The sequence below is a fragment of the Chiloscyllium plagiosum genome, unplaced genomic scaffold (assembly GCF_037043375.1).
Source record: "Chiloscyllium plagiosum isolate Xiang-an unplaced genomic scaffold, Cpla_swu_hap1 HiC_scaffold_1, whole genome shotgun sequence".
Lineage (NCBI taxonomy): Eukaryota > Metazoa > Chordata > Chondrichthyes > Orectolobiformes > Hemiscylliidae > Chiloscyllium > Chiloscyllium plagiosum.
The window spans coordinates 50957084-50979283 of NW_028270139.1; the positions used below are offsets into that span (position 1 = coordinate 50957084).

General features: G+C 41.8%; 1 protein-coding gene across 3 annotated transcripts in view; it reads left to right on the forward strand.

Moving 5' to 3' along the window:
* The first annotated feature begins 2947 nt into the window (after nucleotides 1–2947).
* The window catches only part of slit2 (slit homolog 2 (Drosophila)), a 464730-nt gene continuing 445477 nt past the window's right edge, over nucleotides 2948–22200 (forward strand). The window contains exons 1-3 of one of the 3 annotated variants that reach the window (XM_087986800.1): nucleotides 2948–4107; nucleotides 6056–6127; nucleotides 7287–7358. In XM_087986800.1, coding sequence (XP_087842926.1) covers nucleotides 3923–4107; nucleotides 6056–6127; nucleotides 7287–7358 — 329 coding nt within the window. In that variant the 5' untranslated portion in view covers nucleotides 2948–3922. The remainder of the gene's footprint in view (nucleotides 4108–6055; nucleotides 6128–7286; nucleotides 7359–22200) is intronic. The other 2 variants (XM_087986798.1, XM_087986799.1) reach the window with 2 other exon arrangements.

A 22200-nucleotide genomic window follows, 5' to 3' on the forward strand; every position in this document is an offset into this window, starting at 1 on the left:
TTCAGAACTTCAGAACTGAACAGTTCAGAAGGAGGATAAGATCAACTTGAAACATCAAATTGTTTCACTCTCCACAGATGCTGCCAGACCTGCTGAGTTTCCTCAGTGCTTTCAGTTTTTGTTTCAGATTTCCAGCATCTGCAGAATTTTGCTTTAATTTGGAAGTAAGGAAAAATGCTATTTAAGTGAGCAATGCTTTGTCAAATTATGTATCGTATCTTATGAAGCCTTTAAATTTAACTTAATATTCTAGTTTCAACTAGTAAATTTTCCATTTCTAATGTAAATATAGGAGGGGGCTTTCTTCAACATTTGCAGTTTTCCCAATTTTTGCTGATTCTCTTGAACAGCTTTGTGTTTTACATTAAAGTAATGCAAAATACAATGGAGACTGGGGATCTCTAGCACTTTCTGTTTTTATTTTACATGATTTGGGGATTATCATTGACATCCTTGTCTAGTCAATATGCGTATGGAATCCCTTCTATAGCTTATTGCTAATGTACTTCCATTTACAAACATACTGAGGTTAATTAAACAAGGCATTGCTCTGTCACTTATGCAGGCATCACCCTTTCAAAACAACAGCAAGAATCTCCTGGAACTAATCAGAATGATTTCTCTCCAAATTCACTTGTTTTAGAGTGCGACACACCACAATAAAGAATGCAGGTTCACATTTTTATTTTTCAAAAACATACTTTATTCATAAAAATATCTTTATGTACATACATAGCCACTAGAGCAGTTCAGTTCTGTGCAGTCTTTGCATACGGATAACAAACAAACATTGGAGTTTGACTCTCCTGTCAGTTCTAACAACCAAAAGGCCTTTCTTACTTATGCAACATATTGCATATGTTTGAAGCACTGGGATGGTCCGAAAACTGAACGGACCCCCACTGTACTTTGGTAGAATGATCTTAGAAGGTATTCTTTCCCCACTGCGATTTGGTGGCAGCTGCCTCAAGCTTTAATGTATTACGTAGCCCTGGACCTTGGAATGTGCCAGTCTGCAACACTTGGTTGAGATCAACTCCTTGTTCTAGGAGACCAACAAGTTTTAGGCAGACCAAAGACATCTTTTACTGAGTTGATGGTTCTCCAGGTGATTTTTGGGGTGCACTACTCACTCTCCATCGTTGCTAAAAATCTGGTCACCAGGCGTGAATACTCTCCCTGTTGTTGTATGTAGCGCAGGAGGAACCTGCGCCATTGCAGTCACCCTGAGCCATCTTCCACTTCATCTGGTGGTCTAAGAGGGACTGTGTCTGCAGGGACACCATGTACAAAACTCTGGCTAGCGGGGGACGGAATGTACCCAATGCCACCCTCGTCTGATGGCCACATTTGTGTGTGGCTGCATCAAGCTGTGCGTTGACCCTTGGTATGGAACCACCAAGTGTCACTAATATAAAGGTTCTATCTATCCCAGGTGCTGCAAAGGATAGAACTGGCCTTGGCACTGTGGAATGCTCCAAGCAATTAGACTGATCCTTATCAGCTGTCCATCATGGAGAAATTTGCAAAGACAAACACTTTTGACCACAAGTCCTTCAGGAAGTGGTCAGCAATAGCTTCCTCGAGACCCTGCAGGAAAAGGAGAGCGTGCATCCTGACAGATTCTTCCCTGAGCAGACTGTCAAAGTCATTTGGCAGAATGCCTCATCATCAGAACCCCAAGATATTGCTTGGCTGATGGTGAGATCCTTCTGAGATCCTTCATGTACACCCAGACTGTGTGCGCCACCACACGCTGCCCTCAAAACAGCTGTGGGGTGTGGGGGGTTGGGGGGGATGGTTAGAGACTGTCACAGATCTCTTTCTGGAATGTGTCTTTGCAAAGGAAGTCTGAAGAAAGATACAGTGATTCTTGTTGCGGTTCATCCCGAGCAACTCTGTGGCACAGGGTTCTGTGATGCATGGCACTGTGCATGTCTGTTCACCGGGACACACACCGAGACCAACATCAACTGAGCTTGGAGCACCATCAACTCAGTGAAAGATGCTCTTTGGTCCACCCTAAAAGACAAGTTGCTCGTCTCCAGGTTATTTCTTATTATTTCAAAAATGCACTTTATTCATTAAAAAAACCTCTATGTACATAAGTCACAACACCGTTCAGTTTGGTACATATCAAGGAAACAAACAAACATTAGAAATTGACTCGATACAAACAAAGATATGTCTTACTTGAACCAGACAATATTTACATGCATTTGAGACATTGGGAGGGTCTGATAACTGAACAGATCCTCATTTAACTTCAGCAGGATAACCTCAGACAGTGGTCATTTCCCACTGCCCCTTGGTGGCAGCTGCCCCACATTTTTGTGCATCCCACAGCACTTAGTCCTGGAGCTTGTAATGTGCCAGTCTGTAACACTCAGTTGAGATCAACTCCTTGTTCTTGAAGGCCAACAAGTTTCAGTCAGAGCAAAGAGCATCTTTCACCAAGCTGATAGTCCTGCAGGTTCACACCCTGCATGTATACAATTTATGTGGGAGGCGAGACATCTCTCGCCAACCACCTCACTGAACCGTGTTTTGGTGGTGCACCTTTCATGATAGTCCAATTTATTTTTGTTCTTGCTAAACATCAGGTGGCTGGGGTGGGGAGGGACTGTGCTTGCCTGTTCCAACACAGTTGGTAAAGGTGGAATGATTCAGCAGAGACACAGACAGGCACAAAACAGCGGAGGGCTATCTGAATGGTGGAAGCTACTGGTGCCAAGCAGCACTAGCCCACACCGGGGGCTCTGCTCTTCATTCATTCCATTGTTGGCCGCGACGCGTCTGCGCCGTATGCAAATGAGACGGGCGGCGGGATCCAATAGGAGGGGCGGGGCGGGGCTAGCAGCCCGGCTACATTAGCGCTACATGAGAGTGTTGCGGCGCTGGGAGAGAGAGAGAGAGAGAAAGAGGGGCCGGCGGGGGAGAGCCTGAGTGATCCTGAGCAGCTCTGAGAGGGACACACACACATACACACACTGCAACAGCCCCGGGGCTCCTCTGCACGTTCCCTCTGTCAGTAACCCCAGGCTGGCTGGTTACCCCTCCGAGACTGATGCCAGCAGCAAGAGGCGCCGGGAGTGCAAGATTGCAAACAGTTCTTTCACAGTCCAGCCACCTTCAGGTGTCTGAGGCAAAATAAGAGATTTTGGGGGGTGGGGGGGTGTCTTTTTGTTGGGGTGGGGGGAGGTGGAGGAGCTGGTAAAAGAAGGAACCTGGCCTCAGTCTGTTTCCTGGAGGGAGGTGGGAAAAAAAAGAACTCCTTGTTTGTTTACTTGGGATCTGGACTTTAAAGAGGGACAGAGAAGGCAGGTTGTCAAAGGACTTGCAGCAATTACACGCACATTAGCAGCTAGTGCTTCTCGGGTGCCTCTGAATGAGGACGAGCTTCTCCACCCCCACCTCCCCCCCCCACCCCCGGACCTCAGTGAATCTCCTGACTGTCAGTGACAGCCTGATGGATGCTTGAAAGGAAATCAATATCTAGCGTTGTACGCGGCGCCGTCTGTGGAATCATCTGGGGCTGTTGTGGTCGAGCGATCCGAAGCTATTCGGTGACATTGGCTGAGAATTCGGAGCCTCGCCTGAAGGTGCTGGGGATACAGAAGGCGCTGTCGATTGACGGTGTTATTGTGTGTGTGTGTGTGTTGTGTGAATTTGCAGCGACTGTGGGGAAGAGATAGACCGCTCGCTTTTACACACATACACACAGGAACAAACCCAGGCGTTGGTACAAAGTTGGGAGAGAGAGCGAACCGGTCGCACCAGCAAGGCGGATTGGAGACGAGCAACTTGTCTTTTTGTTTAAGGCTTTCCACGCTTTTTTTTTTACCGTTTAAAAGTTTGCCTCCACCGTTACTTCCCCCCCCCCCCCCACCCACTTCCACTCACACACAAAAAAGAAGCCACGATGAACGCGTTTGGATTCTGCAGGATTTCCTCCTGGTTTCTCCTTGTGATCGGGACGAGCACTCGGATGGAAGTTGCCGGTCAAGTTTGCCCGAGTCACTGTACCTGCGCCGGGCCGGCTGTGGATTGTCATGGACTGGGACTGCGCTCTGTCCCCAAAAGCATCCCTAGGAACACCGAGAGACTGTGAGTACAAACACACAGGGAGCTATCCCTGCCTTTCAGTTCTTTTTTTTTCCCATATAGATCGCTAGTAAGCTTTCCTTCAGCAAAAACTCTCTAATGTTCTGTGTTCTCCCCGTGACTGAAAGAACCCGTAGACAGAGCCCCCAATTCCTCGGCCCAGTGTTAGAATGTGATACAGGAACTCTCTCCATCTCACTGCGTGCGGGTTCACTTCTATTCCAGCAGACTTAGAGCAAGGGAGCGGTTTTGCTCCTGGAAGCAATCCGGTTTTCCAAAAAAAAACAAATCTGTGTGTTGGATCTTAGCTGAAGCAGAGCTTATCTTGCATGTGGTTAGAGTGCTGTCATTGAAAGGTGACAGGGTTGGAAGAGTCGAGCGCCAGAAGGGGTTTCTGGTTAGAGAGCGGCTCTGTGTGAGGCAGATCAGGTATACTGGAGAGTTGTGAATTAAGGTGCGATCCACCCGAACTGCATACACTTGCTGACCGTCACGGTCTGTAGAACAAGACATCCATCAGGAAAGATTCTGATCATTTCCCATCGTTTTGCTCTTTCAGATATCTGCACTGTTCACCCACAGCATTCTCATTTTAATTCAAGGGCTCTGCGAGAAAATATTCCCGGCCACTTGGAATCTGAACTTCCTTAGGGGTCGTCCGATTGTCCCTTGGACATTTGAACATGTCTTGATATATCATGCAATATTATTTTAGAAAGACAAAACAGAAGGCGCGACACAACAGTTCCTAAAATGAAATATGTTGTCGCGGTTACAGAAGGAAGCGTGGCGCTCAGAATCATACTCCTGATCCAAGGGCTTCCCCTCCCCCTTTCATTACGGAGATTCTATCGCTTGGAATATTAACTGAAATAGCGCAGTTCGTTCTCTGCAAGTGCACCAAGTCTTGGAGTAGGTCTGAAAGAATTGGGCCCTTATTGAGCGTAGTTGGCGAGTTTATAAGTGGTCTCAGATGCTTGCTGAGATTGGATTTCAAGAGCTCACTTTGCTGTCAAAAGACTACATTTGCACACAGCAGATAGAGACGCACACCTTTCAATCAAAACGCATTTTTGTTTTGAACTCCTGCATGACAGTAGAAGTTTCCTGCATTTCCTGTGCTATATGTTTCACTTCAAAAAGGAACAGCGGTATGAACTAGTCCCAAGGTAAATGTTTCATTTTCATATTGATTTCCCCTCTCGGAATAGCACAAATTGCCGCAAACGGCGACTTCCACATCTTGTATGGTGGACAGCGCGAACAGTTCAACACCTTCCCTTCCTCTCCTTCTGGGGAGATTCACAATCGGCTTCTTGGTGGATGGCTGTCAACTGGTAATAATTAAAAAGTAATAATACACATAGTTTACAACTTCAGTCATATGTGAACATTCTTCCTCACTCCCCTCCCCCCCAAAAAAAAACATTAATCTTGCTGCATTTAGATCCCTTCCAAACACTTATTTCTTTGACAGTTTCTGAGGCTTCTACTTCTACACTGTCCCTCGCCACCAATTTACTGAAGCAACTGTTGACCTCAGGGTGTGAAGTTTACAGCTAAAGACACAGGCTCTCTGCGTTGGTAAAAGAATAGGCCAGTTTCTCTGTTTCTCTGCAACTGGTTTCAATATTCTCAGGCCATCCATTATTTACTGACTGCCACTTTTCATTTTGTTGGTAGAAACATGGCAGGGAATGCCTTGCTGGAGAGTCTTTTAATTCTGAAACCTTCACCTCTTCAGGGCATGTGAACAGGGAGACATTGGTGGTGGACACTGTACCCATAAATATTTCAGATTGAGGTGAAAATGTGATGAGTGTTGAAATGAAGTATCGATAATGGACTGTAAATGCAGCAAGTTGGGTATGTTTCAGGAAAGGATAATGAGTCTATGTTCGTGCCTCCCCTTGCTTCATTGTGAAATGCTGGTTTTTTTTTTCCCTTTCAGGGATTTGAATGGGAACAACATCACAAGAATCACCAAATCAGCCTTCTCGGGATTGAGACATATGCGAGTTCTGTAAGTCCAATATTTCTGTTGCAACGTCTAGCAATACAGCTTTGCTACTATTTACTTGCAGTTTGTGTCATTTGAAAAAAAATACAGTTTGATATTTAATTATGCTTTGCAGTACCCTTTCTGAGTAAAATGTAAAAATAAAGTGTTGTTCAAATTAACACAAGGCAGAGACAGCAGTGAGTATATGCTGTAAGTCTCAACCATTACACACTTAATGTACCTCTCTCACCCAGTTATTGGCATTGAAAAATTCTGCAGAAAACTGCAATTAATTTTAGAAGTCAGAAACTGAACTGCTAGGCATAACTGCAATGATGCCATGGGATATTTTATCCAGTACCTATCTAATGCTCAGGTTGTCTGCTATTTTGACAATTTAATAGTAGTGTGACAGTGCACACTCTACTGAGCCTGTCTTTAAAATCTTTGCTCCACTTGTTCATTGTGAATGGACACTAGTATTCACCAGTTTCAGAAAACTGACACAAGCAAATACTATTCAATGAGTAGCCACAGGAACACAGCCAGTGTCAAATACTTTGAATGTAAAAAATCACAAAGGTTGGCATAAGATTTTGGCACAGATAATTAAAATCAATATTTACCCTAACCCTATTGCAACTTTTCAATATATATTTCTGTATTTGAATGTGCAGACATTGCTAATTGCTCCAAATGAAAGATATTAACATTAGAAAATAATGCTCACAATTTATACTCTAAAGTGCTGGTTGACTTATCATTGTGTACACATACTGAACATGAACACTGCTCACTCAGTCTGCCGTTTGTTTTGCTACTATAACTTAAAGCTACTCTGTTATTGATAAATGTGTTTTTTTTCACACATCTTTTCCATTGCATTTGGCCTAGAAACCAAACTCAAAACCCCATTTCAAATGCCTTCCTCCTCCCTCCACCACCCATACTTATTTTCTGTGCTGCACATGTTGCTGGATGGGTTTCAGGTGTCAATATCAGGGAGAGCAAATTGGATGTGAAATCTCAAATGTACGTACGATATGCTGTGAATAAAGACAGGCCAACCCACGGTCTGCTGTTAATGTTTGAAATGTAGTTATTCGAGGTGTTAATGGGTGCCTGCTTGTTCGTTACATTAAGATGCCATGGCTTCAATTTTCTGTCATCTGCTTCACAGACAGCTCATGGAAAACCAAATAACCACCATTGAGAGAGGAGCCTTTCAGGATCTGAAGGAGCTGGAAAGACTGTAAGTATTGTCAGTAGCTGAATCTAAGAAGGCGACTTCCCAGGAAGCTAAGAATTTAAATTTGGTCATTAGTATTGCCTAGCCAGAAAAAATCAAATGCAGGAAGTGAACAGAACATAACTTCTCACTTTGGAATCTCCTGCTTTTTCTTGCTTCAGCTTGCCACTTATTTTGTTCCTGAATTCCATTTGTATCTGTTACCATGTTTCATGATTTAGAGTAAGTTTAGTCTAACAAAAAGTCCTAATAATTGGGCAATCTTCTGTTCCAATAGCTTTGCAAATTTAATTGTTTGGTTATTCCTCAGTAGATTGTTTGAAATTAGGTATTTACATACCAGTTTACTTATGAAACTTTTAGTTTCAATGGATATCATGCACATGAGTGAAGTGCAAATTCGCAGATAATCAACACTCATTTATGTATCTGGAACATCTAACTTGATGGCTATCCTTCCAGCTGCCTAAACCCTATGCTCTGGAATTTCTTTCCTCAAACCCTCTGTCTCCTTTAAGATGCTCTCTAAAAGCTGTGACTTTGGCCAAGCTTTTATAATATCCTATAGCTTAATATTAATATGCCACAGGCTACATAATTGTAAACTGTGAAGGGAAAAATACAGACTGCAATGCTTCATAATTGGAAACTTTGTTTGAAAATAAACATGACGTCTTGGGCAGAATCTTTTTGGAGCAGCAAGTATCCTAATGGTGAGACTGGAAGTGAGCAGGACATGCTGATGGAGGCTGAATAACTAGTCATGCACAATTGTACTTGTGACCAGGCAGTCAGAGGGGCATGGTCAGTTGTATGGTGCTGGTGGATAAGATGTTTCCAACCTTGCCATTACCTCATGAAGATCGGGATATCGTATTGAAATCGCACCCAGAAAAGCATTCATTCTGTACAAGCCAAGAACATCACTCTTCCTATTTGAGAGGAGGTGTTCAAACTGCTGATCACCTCCCTCAATACCACACTTGGACCTTTGGAGATGTCATCATACTGGACCCTCCCTCAGTCACCTTTGACCTTCCCTTCAGCACCCTTCTTCATTCTTCCATCACCCTAGCCCAGCCTTGAATGACCTTGAGCCAATATCCTTTCTCAGCTATCAAGGTGTCTCCTTGCCACCATAGAGCTGTCCCCACTCACACTGGACTGGACCCATAGGCATATTAGATCTTTGAGCTATCATTTTCTACTCTACTTTTATTGCCTTAGACCTGTTCTCTGTTATGTTTGACTCACACATTTCACCATTGAGTTGCTCTCAATCACACTTGCTCTCCTTTTCATCATGTCTGAGTTGCCTGTGACAGAGATTGGCCATGCTGCTTCCTCCCTTTGTTCTCTATGTCTTCTCCTTAGGCCACCAGAAGATGTCCTCCCTCCTTTATATGGCCATTTCCTTACTTTCATTTTCATTCACCAGTTGAGTTCAATGCAACAGCTCAGGCTTGTCTCTGATAATCCAGTAAAGTTCATCATACAAGAAAAGCAGTTCCTGCTGACTCTAAATCCATCAAAGGGGCTACCTCATTTGCTGCATATCACCTTTACACAGATGAGCGTCCAAAGGCATGTGTTTCTCATTCACTGCTAACTTAATTGCAAAGGCACAATTACATTTGCTGACCATCTGTTTTAATAAAAATGTATGACGTGCTAACACGTTCAAAAAGGTTCCTCCTGCTTGCTGTTGAGAACCACAATCGGCCAACAATCCACTGACAATTTACTTCTCAATTTTTATCCCACCATAGGGAAGCTGACTCTTTAGCTCCTGTCTTGTTTCTTGCATCTGTGAGCTTCACTAGATTCCAGCTCTTGTCATGCTCATACCTAAACGTTTAACTTATCAAGCTAAAATTGCAAAACTGGTGCACGAAACCATGGCATAGGAGGAACCTGCAATTTCACTGCATGTATGAATCTGTATATAAAACATGTAAACTCATATGTGAGATGAGGGCATCACTGGCCAGTTATTGCCCATCCCTAACTGCCCAGAGGGCAGTTAAGAGTCAAACAGATTGCTTTGGGTCTGGAGTCACTTGTCGTCCAGACCAGGTAAGGAAGTTTCCCTTCCCTAAAGGATATTAGTGACCCAGGTGGGTTTTTCCTGACAGCCAACTCATCGTAAACCAATAGACTCTTAATTCCAGGCTTTTATTGGATTCAAATTCCACCACCTGCTGTGGCAGGATTCAAACCTGGGTCCCCAGAACATTCCTTGGGTCTTGGGATTAATAGTTCACGATAATACCATTAGGTTATCATCTCCCCTATCAGCTGGCTCCTGGTATTTTTCTGATGTGGAAGATTCAGGCTTGGAGTGAGTGCATTGTCACATTTACTGACCTGAATTGCTAACTTACTTCTCATTAAGAAATTATGATTGATTCTCAAACTTTTTATTCATCCATCAATGCAAAAGTGAAAACTTGAACCATTATGCAATATTAAGCTTAAGGTGGATTGACTCTAATGGTATTTCTTAGGGAGAGCCTTGTACTTTGTATGTGGAGATCATTTGAGGATTTGAGATGGCATCTACCTCTGCTATCACTTTTTCTTATTTTGCATTTCTGTTGCTTTCTAATTTTCTTTTACTTTGCCCAAAGTCAGAGGAATCTTGGGATTGAAATTGAGACCAAAACAGGCAGCAGGCAGAAAGCTGTGGTAGGGAACAAATGACAAAACTTGAAATGGGTGAAGGTTGCACCAAAATTGAGGTGTGATGAAAAAAGAAATGTGCTTTACGCCAAAACTTAATGCCTATCTCAGAAATGTAGGAAACCTGAGTATGCCGTTTATCTTATTAACAGCAATGAAGGGAAGGACCAGATAGCTTGCTTTTTAATACTACTAATTGAGGTTATTTTAATCTAATAGGCATTGTTAGTGTTTATCTAAACCACTGGAAGAGGCAGAATTGAATTAGCATTTTATGCCAAAAGGCTGGCATTGTAATGTCAGCCTGGACTGAGTTCTAAACCGAGGCATGAACCTGCAATTAGTTGACTCAGAAGCAATAGTGCTACCAACTAAGTCAAATTAATTACGTTGCTGACAAAGACATGAGTTGTTCATGTTGATGTTTAGGAGATTGAAGTTGGCAACAGTGTAGAAGGGTATAGGTGGATGTGGCATTGTTAATCTGGAGGAGAATTTGCCTGACGCTTCTGCTCAGGAGGAGAGAGATCACCAAGATTGAAAGGTGAAGTAGAAACCTTTATTTTTACATTTATCATTTAACGAATTTGTCATGTATAAATTATGTGTTAATTATTATTTTTAAATGTCAAGGACAAGGGTCATTTGTAGCAATTGACAATAGTTTTAGATTATTTTCCCAGTGATGCGTTTGGAATGTTCCCCAAATAATAATTAAATAATGACCAGACGTTATATTGATTATAATGATGTTCATTAAGAAATGTATATTAACCAGGACAATATTTGCTCACAGCAAATATACATTCTACACTTACATATTATAACAGACACAGAGGGAAGAAAAAGCTATCTCTTAATCTCTCACCCAAAATTCATCTGGGAACTTGAGGAATGATGGAAGTTGTTATTCCAGAGTTCATTGTTCTTCCAGTGAAGATATGACAGTAGATCAGGTAGAACCTCCACAGAAATTAGCAGAGAACATGTTTATTAATATAAATTATAGCTGTCACCAGTGAAAGTAGATCCATTGTGTATCCAGTTTACATAATGCATTTCCAAAGCTTTGCATCTGCTGATTATCTAACAGCAGGTGGCTGCTCACTAACATTAGCCTTATTGAGGGACTATTCTTTTCCCTTCAGAAAAACTGCTGCATCAGTTCAGTGCAAATGAATTACAAAAGCAAACTGCAGCAACATTCAGTTAAAAATAAAGACCAAGTTGTCAGTGCCAATAAAAAAAACCTATATTTGCTGGTAGATTAAATGTAGAATGAAAGGATACTATTACCTGAATTTTATTCTGTATGCCCAGCGGTTAACAAATGACAATAGGTCTGGCAGAATCTATGCAGAGAGAAATAGCGTTAACATTTCAAGTCAAATGTGACTGCTCTTCAAAACCTCTTTCTGTGTTCTGAAGAAAAGTCATATTTGATTCAAAATATTAACTCTTATTTTCTCTTTACAGTTGCTGTGAGACCTGCTGAATATTTCCAGTATTTTCTTCTTCTTTAATTTCAGATTTCTAGCATCTGCAATATTTTGTATTTACCCACATTGCTGTCTGGGTGATTTCCTAGTTGCAAGCATTGTTGTTGGTTACTAAAGAACATTAAATCACTGTATAATTAATGCAACTGTTGTATAAGTATATTAGAATGAAGCCTTAAAAACAAAGAATTAGTTTTATTCCTCCCTCAGACTAATTATATTGCTGACGAACCCAGCAACTATACTAATCATATTTAATGTTGTGGTCTATAGCTTCTGTTTATTGCTATTCAGAGGCTGTAGAGAATGAAGTCTGACATAATACTTTCTGTTCAAAACCATCACTGAACCTTGATCTACAATATTGATGCAAACAAATTCAGTACAGATCAGATTTGATGTATGCATATTCTTGCCAGAAAGGACGGGCATTCATTCATACCACCTCAGGGAACTCTATCATGCTAATTGACTCTCCTGAACCAGAACCCACCATCCCTTGTGAGTGTGCTGAATATTAGTCTAGAATATAACTGCATCTGGTAGGGGCGGTGTTTTCAAGTAGTGTTCTATGCAGCTAGCTCCACATTGGCTGCCTTAACTGTTGACAGTGATCTATAGCTGGCAGGACTGAAGTGAAACGTGGGGGATTGAGTAGACTTTCAACTACAGAACATGATTCAGCACAGAGCCTGTCTACCTCCAGGCAGTCACAGCTATCATTCCCAGAGCACATATTTCATATTTGTTCAGAATAAGCTGTGGAAATTCCCATTGTTAGTGGCTGTCAAGTCAACCTGACATGAAAAGGTTGTTATCTGACAAGCAATTTATCTCTTAAGTGCCTCTGCAATCTTCAAGAAGATTCTCTTGAAGTTTATATTAATTTGTAATGAGTTTTTATCATGTTACTTCACCTTCACTTCAGGAAGGAATTGAATTGTAATTTCTGGGAGATGTCTTAAACATCTCCTGGCTTACTGTTTGTTTTAGTGGTTGCTTCTCAGTAACTATTGTTCACCTGAGCAGTCTAGGTATAACTTAAAAGGGATGCTCCCACAAATTCTTTCCGTAACAGCTTCAGTGATCTTGACCGGGATATTAAAGTGAGGCAGAGTGGAGATTAGATGCTTCACCACAGGAGAGTGGAACTTCAGCAAGCATATCAACTCCCATTAGCAATTGGTTCAGCTAGTTTGGGGAGATTCACTATTTATTTTAGAGTCCCTGCCAATTGTTCCAGCTGCATACTATCTTCTGTTTCTGTCTGGGGAAAGAGGGAGGAGAAAATGAACTATGGATAGTTTACTTATGTTGTTTCCTTCTCCTGTCACATTGAATAATGATTAGAAAACTGTCTCACCTTACCTGAGATTGGTGTTGACACCAGTCTGGCACCATGCTCATTTCTGTACTCTCAGCTAGAGGACTACATTTTCATGTAGGTAAAAGATGGTATAAGAAAAGATGGTATAATTCGAACGTGAATTAAAAATTTTAAACACGCAGAACAAAGGGAAAAAAGTAAAAGTGGATGAATAAAGTAGCAACATTAGGATTTCCTTATCAATGAATTGCCACCTTGATGTCGTGGAGAAGCTTGTGCATCCTGATGATACCTTGAGCAATGCTGGGTTCTCCTTGATTTCCAATTGGGTAACCTGTGACATCAATAACAGGAGAGGTACCAGACAAAGTGCAGTCCAAAGTGTCCTCAGCAGCAGAATATGCAAAGCAAAACTGCATCACCCCAGCTGTGAAGGCTATAGTGGCAAATATGACCCTGAGGAGAAAGTGAGGACTGCAGATGTTGGAGGTCAGAATTGAGAGTGTGGTGCTGGGAAAGCATAGCAGGTCAGGCAGCATCCGAGGAGCAGGAGAATCAACGTTTTGGGGATAAGTCCTTAATTAAGAATGAATCCGAACCTGTCAAAGTCCTGTGGATAATGACTGTACCCCAAAGTACTCATCTGGACACCAATTCAGTTTGCCAAATCAGAATGAAAAAGTAGCGTTAGAATATCCTGTTTCTGCTCAGACAGCAATGGGTAAATGAGGCTCTGAACTGCAATTGAAAGGTGATGATTTTGTCTGTGTGGAGAAAGAAATTATAACCCTTCCTCTCCCTACGACCTTGTGAATTACTTGGTATTATTAAATGCCAGCCTGGATGCAGTTGGTCTTTTACATGCTAACAATGTTGGCCATGTATTTTTTAACAAAGTATTTGCTTTTCTTCAATATTTCCCTCTAAAATTTAGCCTCACCTTCCCTGTTGGACTCAGCTGGCAGATTGTGCTGTGGGTTTCTTTTTGGCAGTAGCAGAACTTGGAACCCCTAATAAGTAATTATATTTCATGTGAGGATAGTTAGCACTGATAGACTGTTTGTTCATTGTTCTTTGGCATTAGCGCCATCCTTGTCCTGACCATACTGTCTGTCTGCATAACATACATTTAACAGCAAACATTTAACATATAAAGGATAGAAGCTCTAGCTGACTGAATGTGAATATATTCTGAATTTTAATAATAATCTGTGACCAATGGAGAAAGGTTCTCTAGGGAGTTGAAGAACAGTTTCCTTCGCATCATATTGCTTATAACACAAGGAATTATTACAACTACCTTGTAATAGAGTGCACTTTTCTCCACATTCCAATGAAAACTCTCGATCCTAATGATTCCTCAAGTGTGGGAACATCGTGCTTTTAATCAAGTAAATGTTGGGAGGCTGTTTCATCCCAAAAATTATCTGAAATTAGTGGGTGCTGTTCCAAGTAAGGGATTTCCCATTTAAGACCGAAATAAAGAAGAACTTCTCCACTGAGAAGATTTCAGTGTTTTAAATTATCTTCTGAAGGAGCAGTGGAGGCCGGATTATTGAATATAGTTATAGATAGATCTTTGATCTAAAAAGGATTTAAGGGTTATAGGAGAGAGGTAGGAAAATGGAGCCAAGGTCACAATCAGATTGGCCGTGATTTCTTTCGGGTTGCAGAGCAATCCGAATGATGGGACAAATGGCCGACACCTGCTCCAATTTCTTATCATTTTATGGTGTTGACAGCAGGGCTGTGAGTTTGAATTTTTGTTTCAAACATTATGAGGTTCTAACTGCCCTTACCCGGTGTCTCTTACCAGTTGAGAGCCTGCTCACAGTGCATAGCAGTTGAGAAGTACAGCATGGATATTAGCCTCTGCTCTGTTATCAGTACCGTGAATAAAATATTAGTTATGCTACTTACTCCAATTGCTTGTAATCCTAACTGTTTCACCAAATGACCTCTTGCCTGCAATTTCCCCACCCACTCAGGCAGCTTTTTAATCATATCTTCATAACTAATGTGTAAGATTCAAAGAAAATTAAAAGTACACATGTTTTCAGCACCTGTATAATTTTTCTACTGGGCCTCATGCAGCAGTGTCTGGATAACTGTGGGACAGTCATAGAGTCATAGAGATGTACAGCATGGAAACAGACCCTTTGGTCCAACTCGCCCATGCCAACCAGATATCCCAACCCAATCTAGTCCCACGCCAGAACCCCGCCCATATCCCTCCAAACCCTTCCTATTCATATACCCATTCTGATGCCTTTTAAATACTGTAATTCTACTAGCCTTCATCTTTTCCTCTGGCAACTCATTCCATACACGTACCACCCTCTGCTTGAAAAAGTTGCGCCTTAGGTCTCTTTTATATCTTTCCCCTCTCACCCTAAATCTATGCCCTCTCGTTCTGGACTCCCTCACTTCCTGGGTGTTTATCTCACACTTTTGGAAAAACATGTGAGCATTTGATAGGGTGCAGAAAATATCCAGTAAAGTGTTTCCAAGGATCACCTTCAGTTACTTAGAGAAAGTGAGGAAGAATGCTGTTTTCCTTGCGGAAGAAAATGTTAGACGAAAATTTAGAGTCAGAGAGAAGAACAGCATAGAAACAGACCTTTTGGTGCGATTCATCCAAGCTGACCAGCTATCCTAAATTAAGCTAGTCCCATTCACCAGTATTTGGATCATATCCCTCCAAACCCTTCCTGTTCACATAGCCATCGAGATGCCTTTTATATGCTGTATTTGTACCAGCCTCCACCACTTAGATAAAAGTAAACAAAATCATCATGGATCTGGACAGGGTATAGAAGGAAAACTGTAATTACCGATGGAAGAATTGAGAGAGCATTCATTTGAGGAAATTGGCAAACGGATTAATGGCGACATGAGGAAAATGTTGAAGTGCTTCAGGATCTGGAATGTGCTGCTGACAGTGTGCTGTAGGCAGATTCAATCAAGGCTTTCAGAACAGAATTGGACTTTTATCTGGAAAGTAAGAATTGTCAAAACTATTGGACAAAAATGCTAAATTGCCCATAGTGTTAGGTGCATTAGTGGGGGGTAAAATATCGAGTAGGGGAAAGGGTCTGGGTGGGTTACTGTTCGGAGAGTCGACGTGGACATATTGGGCGAAAGGGCCTGTTTCCATATTGTAGGGAATCTAATCTAATCTAAAAAAAAAGAAAGCTGGGCGGTGGCATTAGGTAAATTGCTTCTATGGAGAGGCATGCACAGACGTGATGAGCAATTGGTCTCTGTGATTATTCTGTGATTTTGTGACATATTGCCCCTTTTCAATTAAAAGAGGAGGCTTGGCAAGAAAACATAGCAAAAAGGACTGCAAAAGGACAAGAAAAAGAGGAAACACGTAAAACAAACACGCTGTACGTCTTGGGAAAGCAGAAATAAATTTGACCTGACATCAATTTAAAAAGCACTCAGTACTGCTGTCTGCTAATCTGCAGCTTGTACTGCTTGTTTTGGATATAATAGGACTTGAATTGTTTTCTTTCAGTTCTTTAATGACTTTCTTTTACGTAGTTTAGAAGTGTCAGACAGTTAATGATAATTAAATAATCCAATTTTTTAAAACCTAAAACTTATAAACACTGAATCCACAACAGATGTTGATGAGGAGGTTAAATAAGAGGTTAAATAAGAGCTTATTCAATGGGGAAAGCTAACTGGCAGTGACAAATAGAACATCTTTCACACACAAAAAAGGAATCAAAATACTCATTGGTCATAATGTTGGTACTTGTGTGCCGGTGTTTCACAAAAACAGGTGAATAACACTATTGTGCTCGAGATTACATAGAGGTGTTGTATCATGTTTATGGATTGCAATGACTCATGCAACATTTTTGGAATTTTGTTCATTGGGAAAAGCAGCAGTTTAAATTTATATAGCACTTTTAACTTTATAAACCAAATTAGGATGCTTCACAGAACATTTTAAACCAAATCCCAGCCTGCCACCCTGGGTTTTGACTATCTTTTCTGGTAGCAGGTATTTAGTTTAAATTCCAGAGGGAGATTTTAGTGAGCCAACTCTTCTGTGCTGACATTACTAAATTTGGCTTCTTTAGCAAGACAGCAGAATTGTATACCTGGTTATTCATATAACCTAGAATTTGGATTCAGGGTAAGAGATTGATTTACAAATTGCAGGCTTCTAGAATTAAACTAGTACCAGTAAAAGATCAGCTTTAAATGGATAAAATTTGCGTCACTTTAAAAATGATGGATTAATGGAAGTCACAGTTAATCACTTATTGATGGAAATTCTCAGGCTCAGCACGTGTCAGACTGGGATTTAAGTTGGAAAGAGTCAACATTGCTGGAATGCTTGGCTATACTTTAAAAGAGATAAAGCTGAGCAGGTACAAGACGCAGGATTGGCCCTTAAATTTTTCATAGAGAAGTATCATGAAAATAGAGAGGTGATGCAACCCCTTTTAAAATACCAAGGATTCCAGTGAAATGTGGAAAGATTGCTTGATGACAGTTTGAAAACAAAAGACCTTGGAAGTAATCTCTTCTCCATCTCATTGTGCTGAGATAATGCTGTAATTCCCAACTAGACGTGAACCATTCTGATACTTGATCCTCTGTCCAATAATGCATAGAAGTTGATTAATTAGTGGAAGCTGAGTGATGGGCAGTATATTAGGCAATCTCAGGTTGTCTGACATCGTCTTCAAATGGGAAGTAGAGGATGGGGGTAGTGGTGAAGGAGAATGAGTTACTGACCAAAGGGAAAACTATACTCAACCCCACTTAGTGAAGGATGTGAATTACCGCTATTTTAAAAATGAACAATATGTGAATGGGACGGTGGTACCCCTCCCCACTGCAGAGAAGTCTTTCTTTTATTTCCTGAAGTATCACTGGCTCTTACATTAAGAAGGTGATATTGCATTCCAAAGAATTCGACCATGAGGAAATTTGTTGTTTTTACTTTGTTCAGCTCATTTGTTATTAGTCAGTCATACCGTACAGTAAAAAATATTCAAGTGTATTTTTATAAAGAGAGAAGTGGGTGTGTTGCTGTAGAAACTCCTCAGAGTGAGAAAGAAATAATTTCCTTTATCTCTCTGCATCTATTGTGCCTAGAAAACACAATAGATAGCAGTATTCTTCCAAAGGGGGTGATGTAAAATAACCATTCCCACCTGATCCGAGCACAGAAACTGTCTTTGAGATAATGATGGAATACTCCTTCTCCTTCTGGCTATAGAGATAGGCATTCGGCTTAAAATGGCTCTTCTTGGTGATGATTGACACTTTTCACAGTCTCTGTTGGCACAAAGTGAATTCCGAACAATGCAATAAGAGGATGAACAGTGAAGTCTGCTTTTGTTCTTGCATAAAGCAGAAAAGTACAAATGTAAGAGAAGCTTTCTTTAAAAGCGCAATAAAATACGACTTAGGGTATTAGCCCAGATTTTCCTTTGTGAATCATATGAACGATATGGATGAAAATTGGGTCAGTGTCATGTCAGGGCTGGGTGATGAGCTTTGAATATTTTATCTGATATGTGCCCCAACCGCAGTCCAGTATGGAGAAATACCTGATGGTCTTCATGTTATTCAGATACAGTTAAGGTGACACTTGCTGCCATAATATCTTTGGCCCTCAGATCTTTACTTACAACATATCGACAAAGTCACATTCTCAAAATATCACCTGTGACTCAGTGGAACAAGGGCATTTCTCCTTGGTGTTATGACCAATATTCACACCCCCACCACAGTGGCAAAGTGGTTAGCACTGCCGTCTCACAGTGCCGGGGACCCGGGTTTGATTCCAGCCTCAGGCAACAGTCTGTTTGGAGTTTGCACATTCTCCCTGTGTCTGTGTGGGTTTCGCACAATCCAAAGATGTGCAGGTTAGGTGAACTGGCCATGCTAAGTTGCTCATAGTGTTCAGGGTGTGTAGGTTAGGTGCATTCGTCAGAGGGAAATGTAGAGTAACAGAGGAATGGGCTGAAAATGTGTTGCTGGAAAAGCGCAGCAGGTCGGGCAGCATCCAAGGAACAGGAGAATCGACGTTTCGGGCATAAGCCCTGCTTATGCCCGATACGTCGATTCTCCTGTTCCTTGGATGCTGCCTGACGTGCTGCGCTTTTCCAGCAACACATCTTCAGCTCTGATCTCCAGCATCTGCAGCCCTCACTTTCTCCTAACAGAGGAATGGGTCTTGGGTTACTCTTCGGATGTTGGTGTGACCTTGTTGGGCTAAAGGGCCTGTTTCCACACTGTCGGGATTCTAATTTTAAGAAACACCAGCATCTTTCAGGGCTAAATTTGGATAGTTACAGATATGGGCACAGGGATCAGCAACTCTAATGTATGCTGGTTGGACATGTTGACAGGAACTAGTACCAAGAATGGTTGGCACCTCTTCAAGCTAGTCTGGATTCAAACTAGTCTGTACCATTTAAATGGGAGATGCATTCAAGCCAGAATAAATGGTAGGAGTATGGACTGAAGAGAATATGACTTTTCAAAGTGTAAGCGATAGGAGTGAGTGCACTTCAAGGTTCTCGCACGCTATGGTTGAAGTCTTGGTGGAAGAAACTGAAGGTATAGGAGCTGTTATGTATCTGCGGTGGAAAATGAGACCCATAGGCACACTGGTGAAAGGAATTGGAAACTGATGACCATGGAATCAAGGCACATGGACCTAGATGTGTTGTTGCATGAAGTTCAATGATCTCACATGAGTGGTTAAACCCAGAGTATACATTATCAAAGTCTACCATCTGCACCGGGAGGCTCAGTTATTGTTCCAAATGTCACACCTGATGATAAAGCACCAACAGTCTCTGTCAATCATATTTCCTATCTGGCATGGTGGCTCAGTGGTTAGCACTGCTATCTCACAGCATCAGGGTCCGAGTTTTGATTCCAGCCTCGGGTGACTGTCTGTGTGGAGTTTGCACATTCTCCCTGTGTGTGCGTGGGTTTCCTCTGGGTGCTCTGGTTTCCTCCCACAGTCCAAAGATGTGCAGGTCAGGTGAATTGGCCATGCTAACTTGCCCATAGTGTTAGATGCATTAGTCAGATGGAAATGGGTCTGAGTGGGTTAATCTTCGGAGGCTCGGTGTGGACTGGTTGGGCCGAAGGGCCTGTTTCCATACTGTAGGGAATCTAATCTAATCATTCCTTTGCTTGACCTCTGTCTGTTGCACTTAGCCTTGCTGCAAGTTTCATACCCACCATTCACAGGATGAATACACTGCCAAGTTATTCAATCATGATAGTCAAACAAATTGCATGACACTCACTAGCACACTTCCCTGTTTTGCTGGACCAAGTACTGCACAATGAGATAGAGTAGAACCTAATCTGAGAGGAAGAGCCCCCTGCTACACTTCTTAACTCTCATAAAAGGGATGGGGAGATGGTCCTTGCAATTATTGGCATGCCCATTGCTGAGCATGCAAACGGCAGCATGGCTCCAAACCATCAAAGATGATGTTACCCTCAGGCTTAATCCTGCTGCACATATCCCACTTGCCTCCCTCATCCTAGACTGTCTTCTTATTTACAAGCTGCAGATTGTTTCAGCAGGTGCCCCTTGGTTTCTCACCAGCCTTCCTCCCCTCATCGTAAACTTACCCTTTTCCTTTCAGTTACACAGGAGGTGCATCCTGACCAACTAGTTGGTGAACGCGATGAAGATAAGACACCATCACCTGAATTCAGACACACAGCCATCATATTTTGGGTCTTAAAAGTTAGGTACACACTTTTGATGTAGAGTCATAGAATTATAGGTGTCTACAACACAGAAAAATGCCCTTTAGCCTATCAAGTCTGTGTTGGTCGATAACAGCCACCTAACTATTCTAGTCCTATGTTCCAACACTTGGTCTGTAGCCTTGTATGTCTTAGCTTGACAAGTATATATATAAATATCTAAATATAATGAGTGAGCTGGAGCCAGGGCATGGATGATGGTAGGGCAGGTGCTAGCATACCAAGAAGCAAGTTCACACAGTGCAGTGAACTCAAATGAGCACTTTGGCAGGGAAGTCTAAAGAAGAACAATGATGAGGAGGCACCTTTGTTTGATGCATTGGGAACCCTGTCGGAAACCCTGTGATCATTGTCATAGTACATACAAGCATTCAGCAGTAATGTAACACAGGGTTTTTTGCAATGCTTGGAGTATATCTTTTCCAGTGTGGAAATGGTGACCAACTCTATAAGAAAACGTGTGCACGTAACTAGGATGTAGAGTCAATGACAGGGTGCTGTAGTGGAACGTCATATTTTTGTCAAGCAAGCTCATACTGTTGCCATTGATTACAATGGAAGTTGTAGGCTCTCACAGCAGTCTCCAACAAATCACCAGCATTTTTAAGGTGTGGCCCCGGGAGCAACAGTGGCTCAATTGAACTTGAATCTGCTGTCCTCTCCCATTGCTGTCATCAAGAACTTCTCACTTTCCTCTCAGGCAGTCATCCCAGCCTGCTGCTGTCCATGCTGGGATTGTGCAATCTATGGATGGGTCTTCAAGGCCAATAAATGATTTGGATCAGCTTCCAAGACAATTTTCAGTCTCCCCAATGAAAATCAGCAGCCTTCCCCTGCTCATGATACTGCAACTGAGGTATTAGAATACTAGGGTAGGGCAAGAGACAGAAAAACAGACAAAATAGGAATACCTGTAAGTTGTCTTTTGCATGGCATATTTAGATGATTTTATTTGTAAATTTGATTTGGATTTTCTGTTTTGTAGTGGCTTTTATTTTTGCATTGTGACCAAGTGGACCCTGCGATGGTCAGTGACAGAAAGAAGATAAGTTGTGGGACTGTTAATAAATGAGTAGTTGTGGTTGTGGTTACTGGTATTACATAGATATGTTCTGCTTAGACAGTGCAGACAGAATGGGACTAACTAGATTGTATCCTCTCTTCCTCTACTTCTTTCATCTCTTTATCTTCCCGGCCTGAAGTTCTTTGTTATATAGATGGTGATGCTGAGGTTATCAGCATGCATTTGACCACCATGAATTTTGACACCCACTCTGCCACGTTCTGTAAGAACTTCATCACAGTTCCCCAAGCAGCAGGAGCATTGTTTCAGTACAACATGGTTTGCTTCACATTTTATGTGGGATCATGCATTTCATTGTATTATATACTGTGTGCAGATTAATGAGCTGTGTCTTATTGAATAGGAGCCATCACCCAGTGGACATCTTCTGGTGTCTTGAAGTGTCTTAATTTGTTTTTAAATTCACTCGTGGGACGTGAGTGTCATTGGCTGGCCAACATTTATTACACATCCCTAGTTGCCCTTGACAAGGTGATG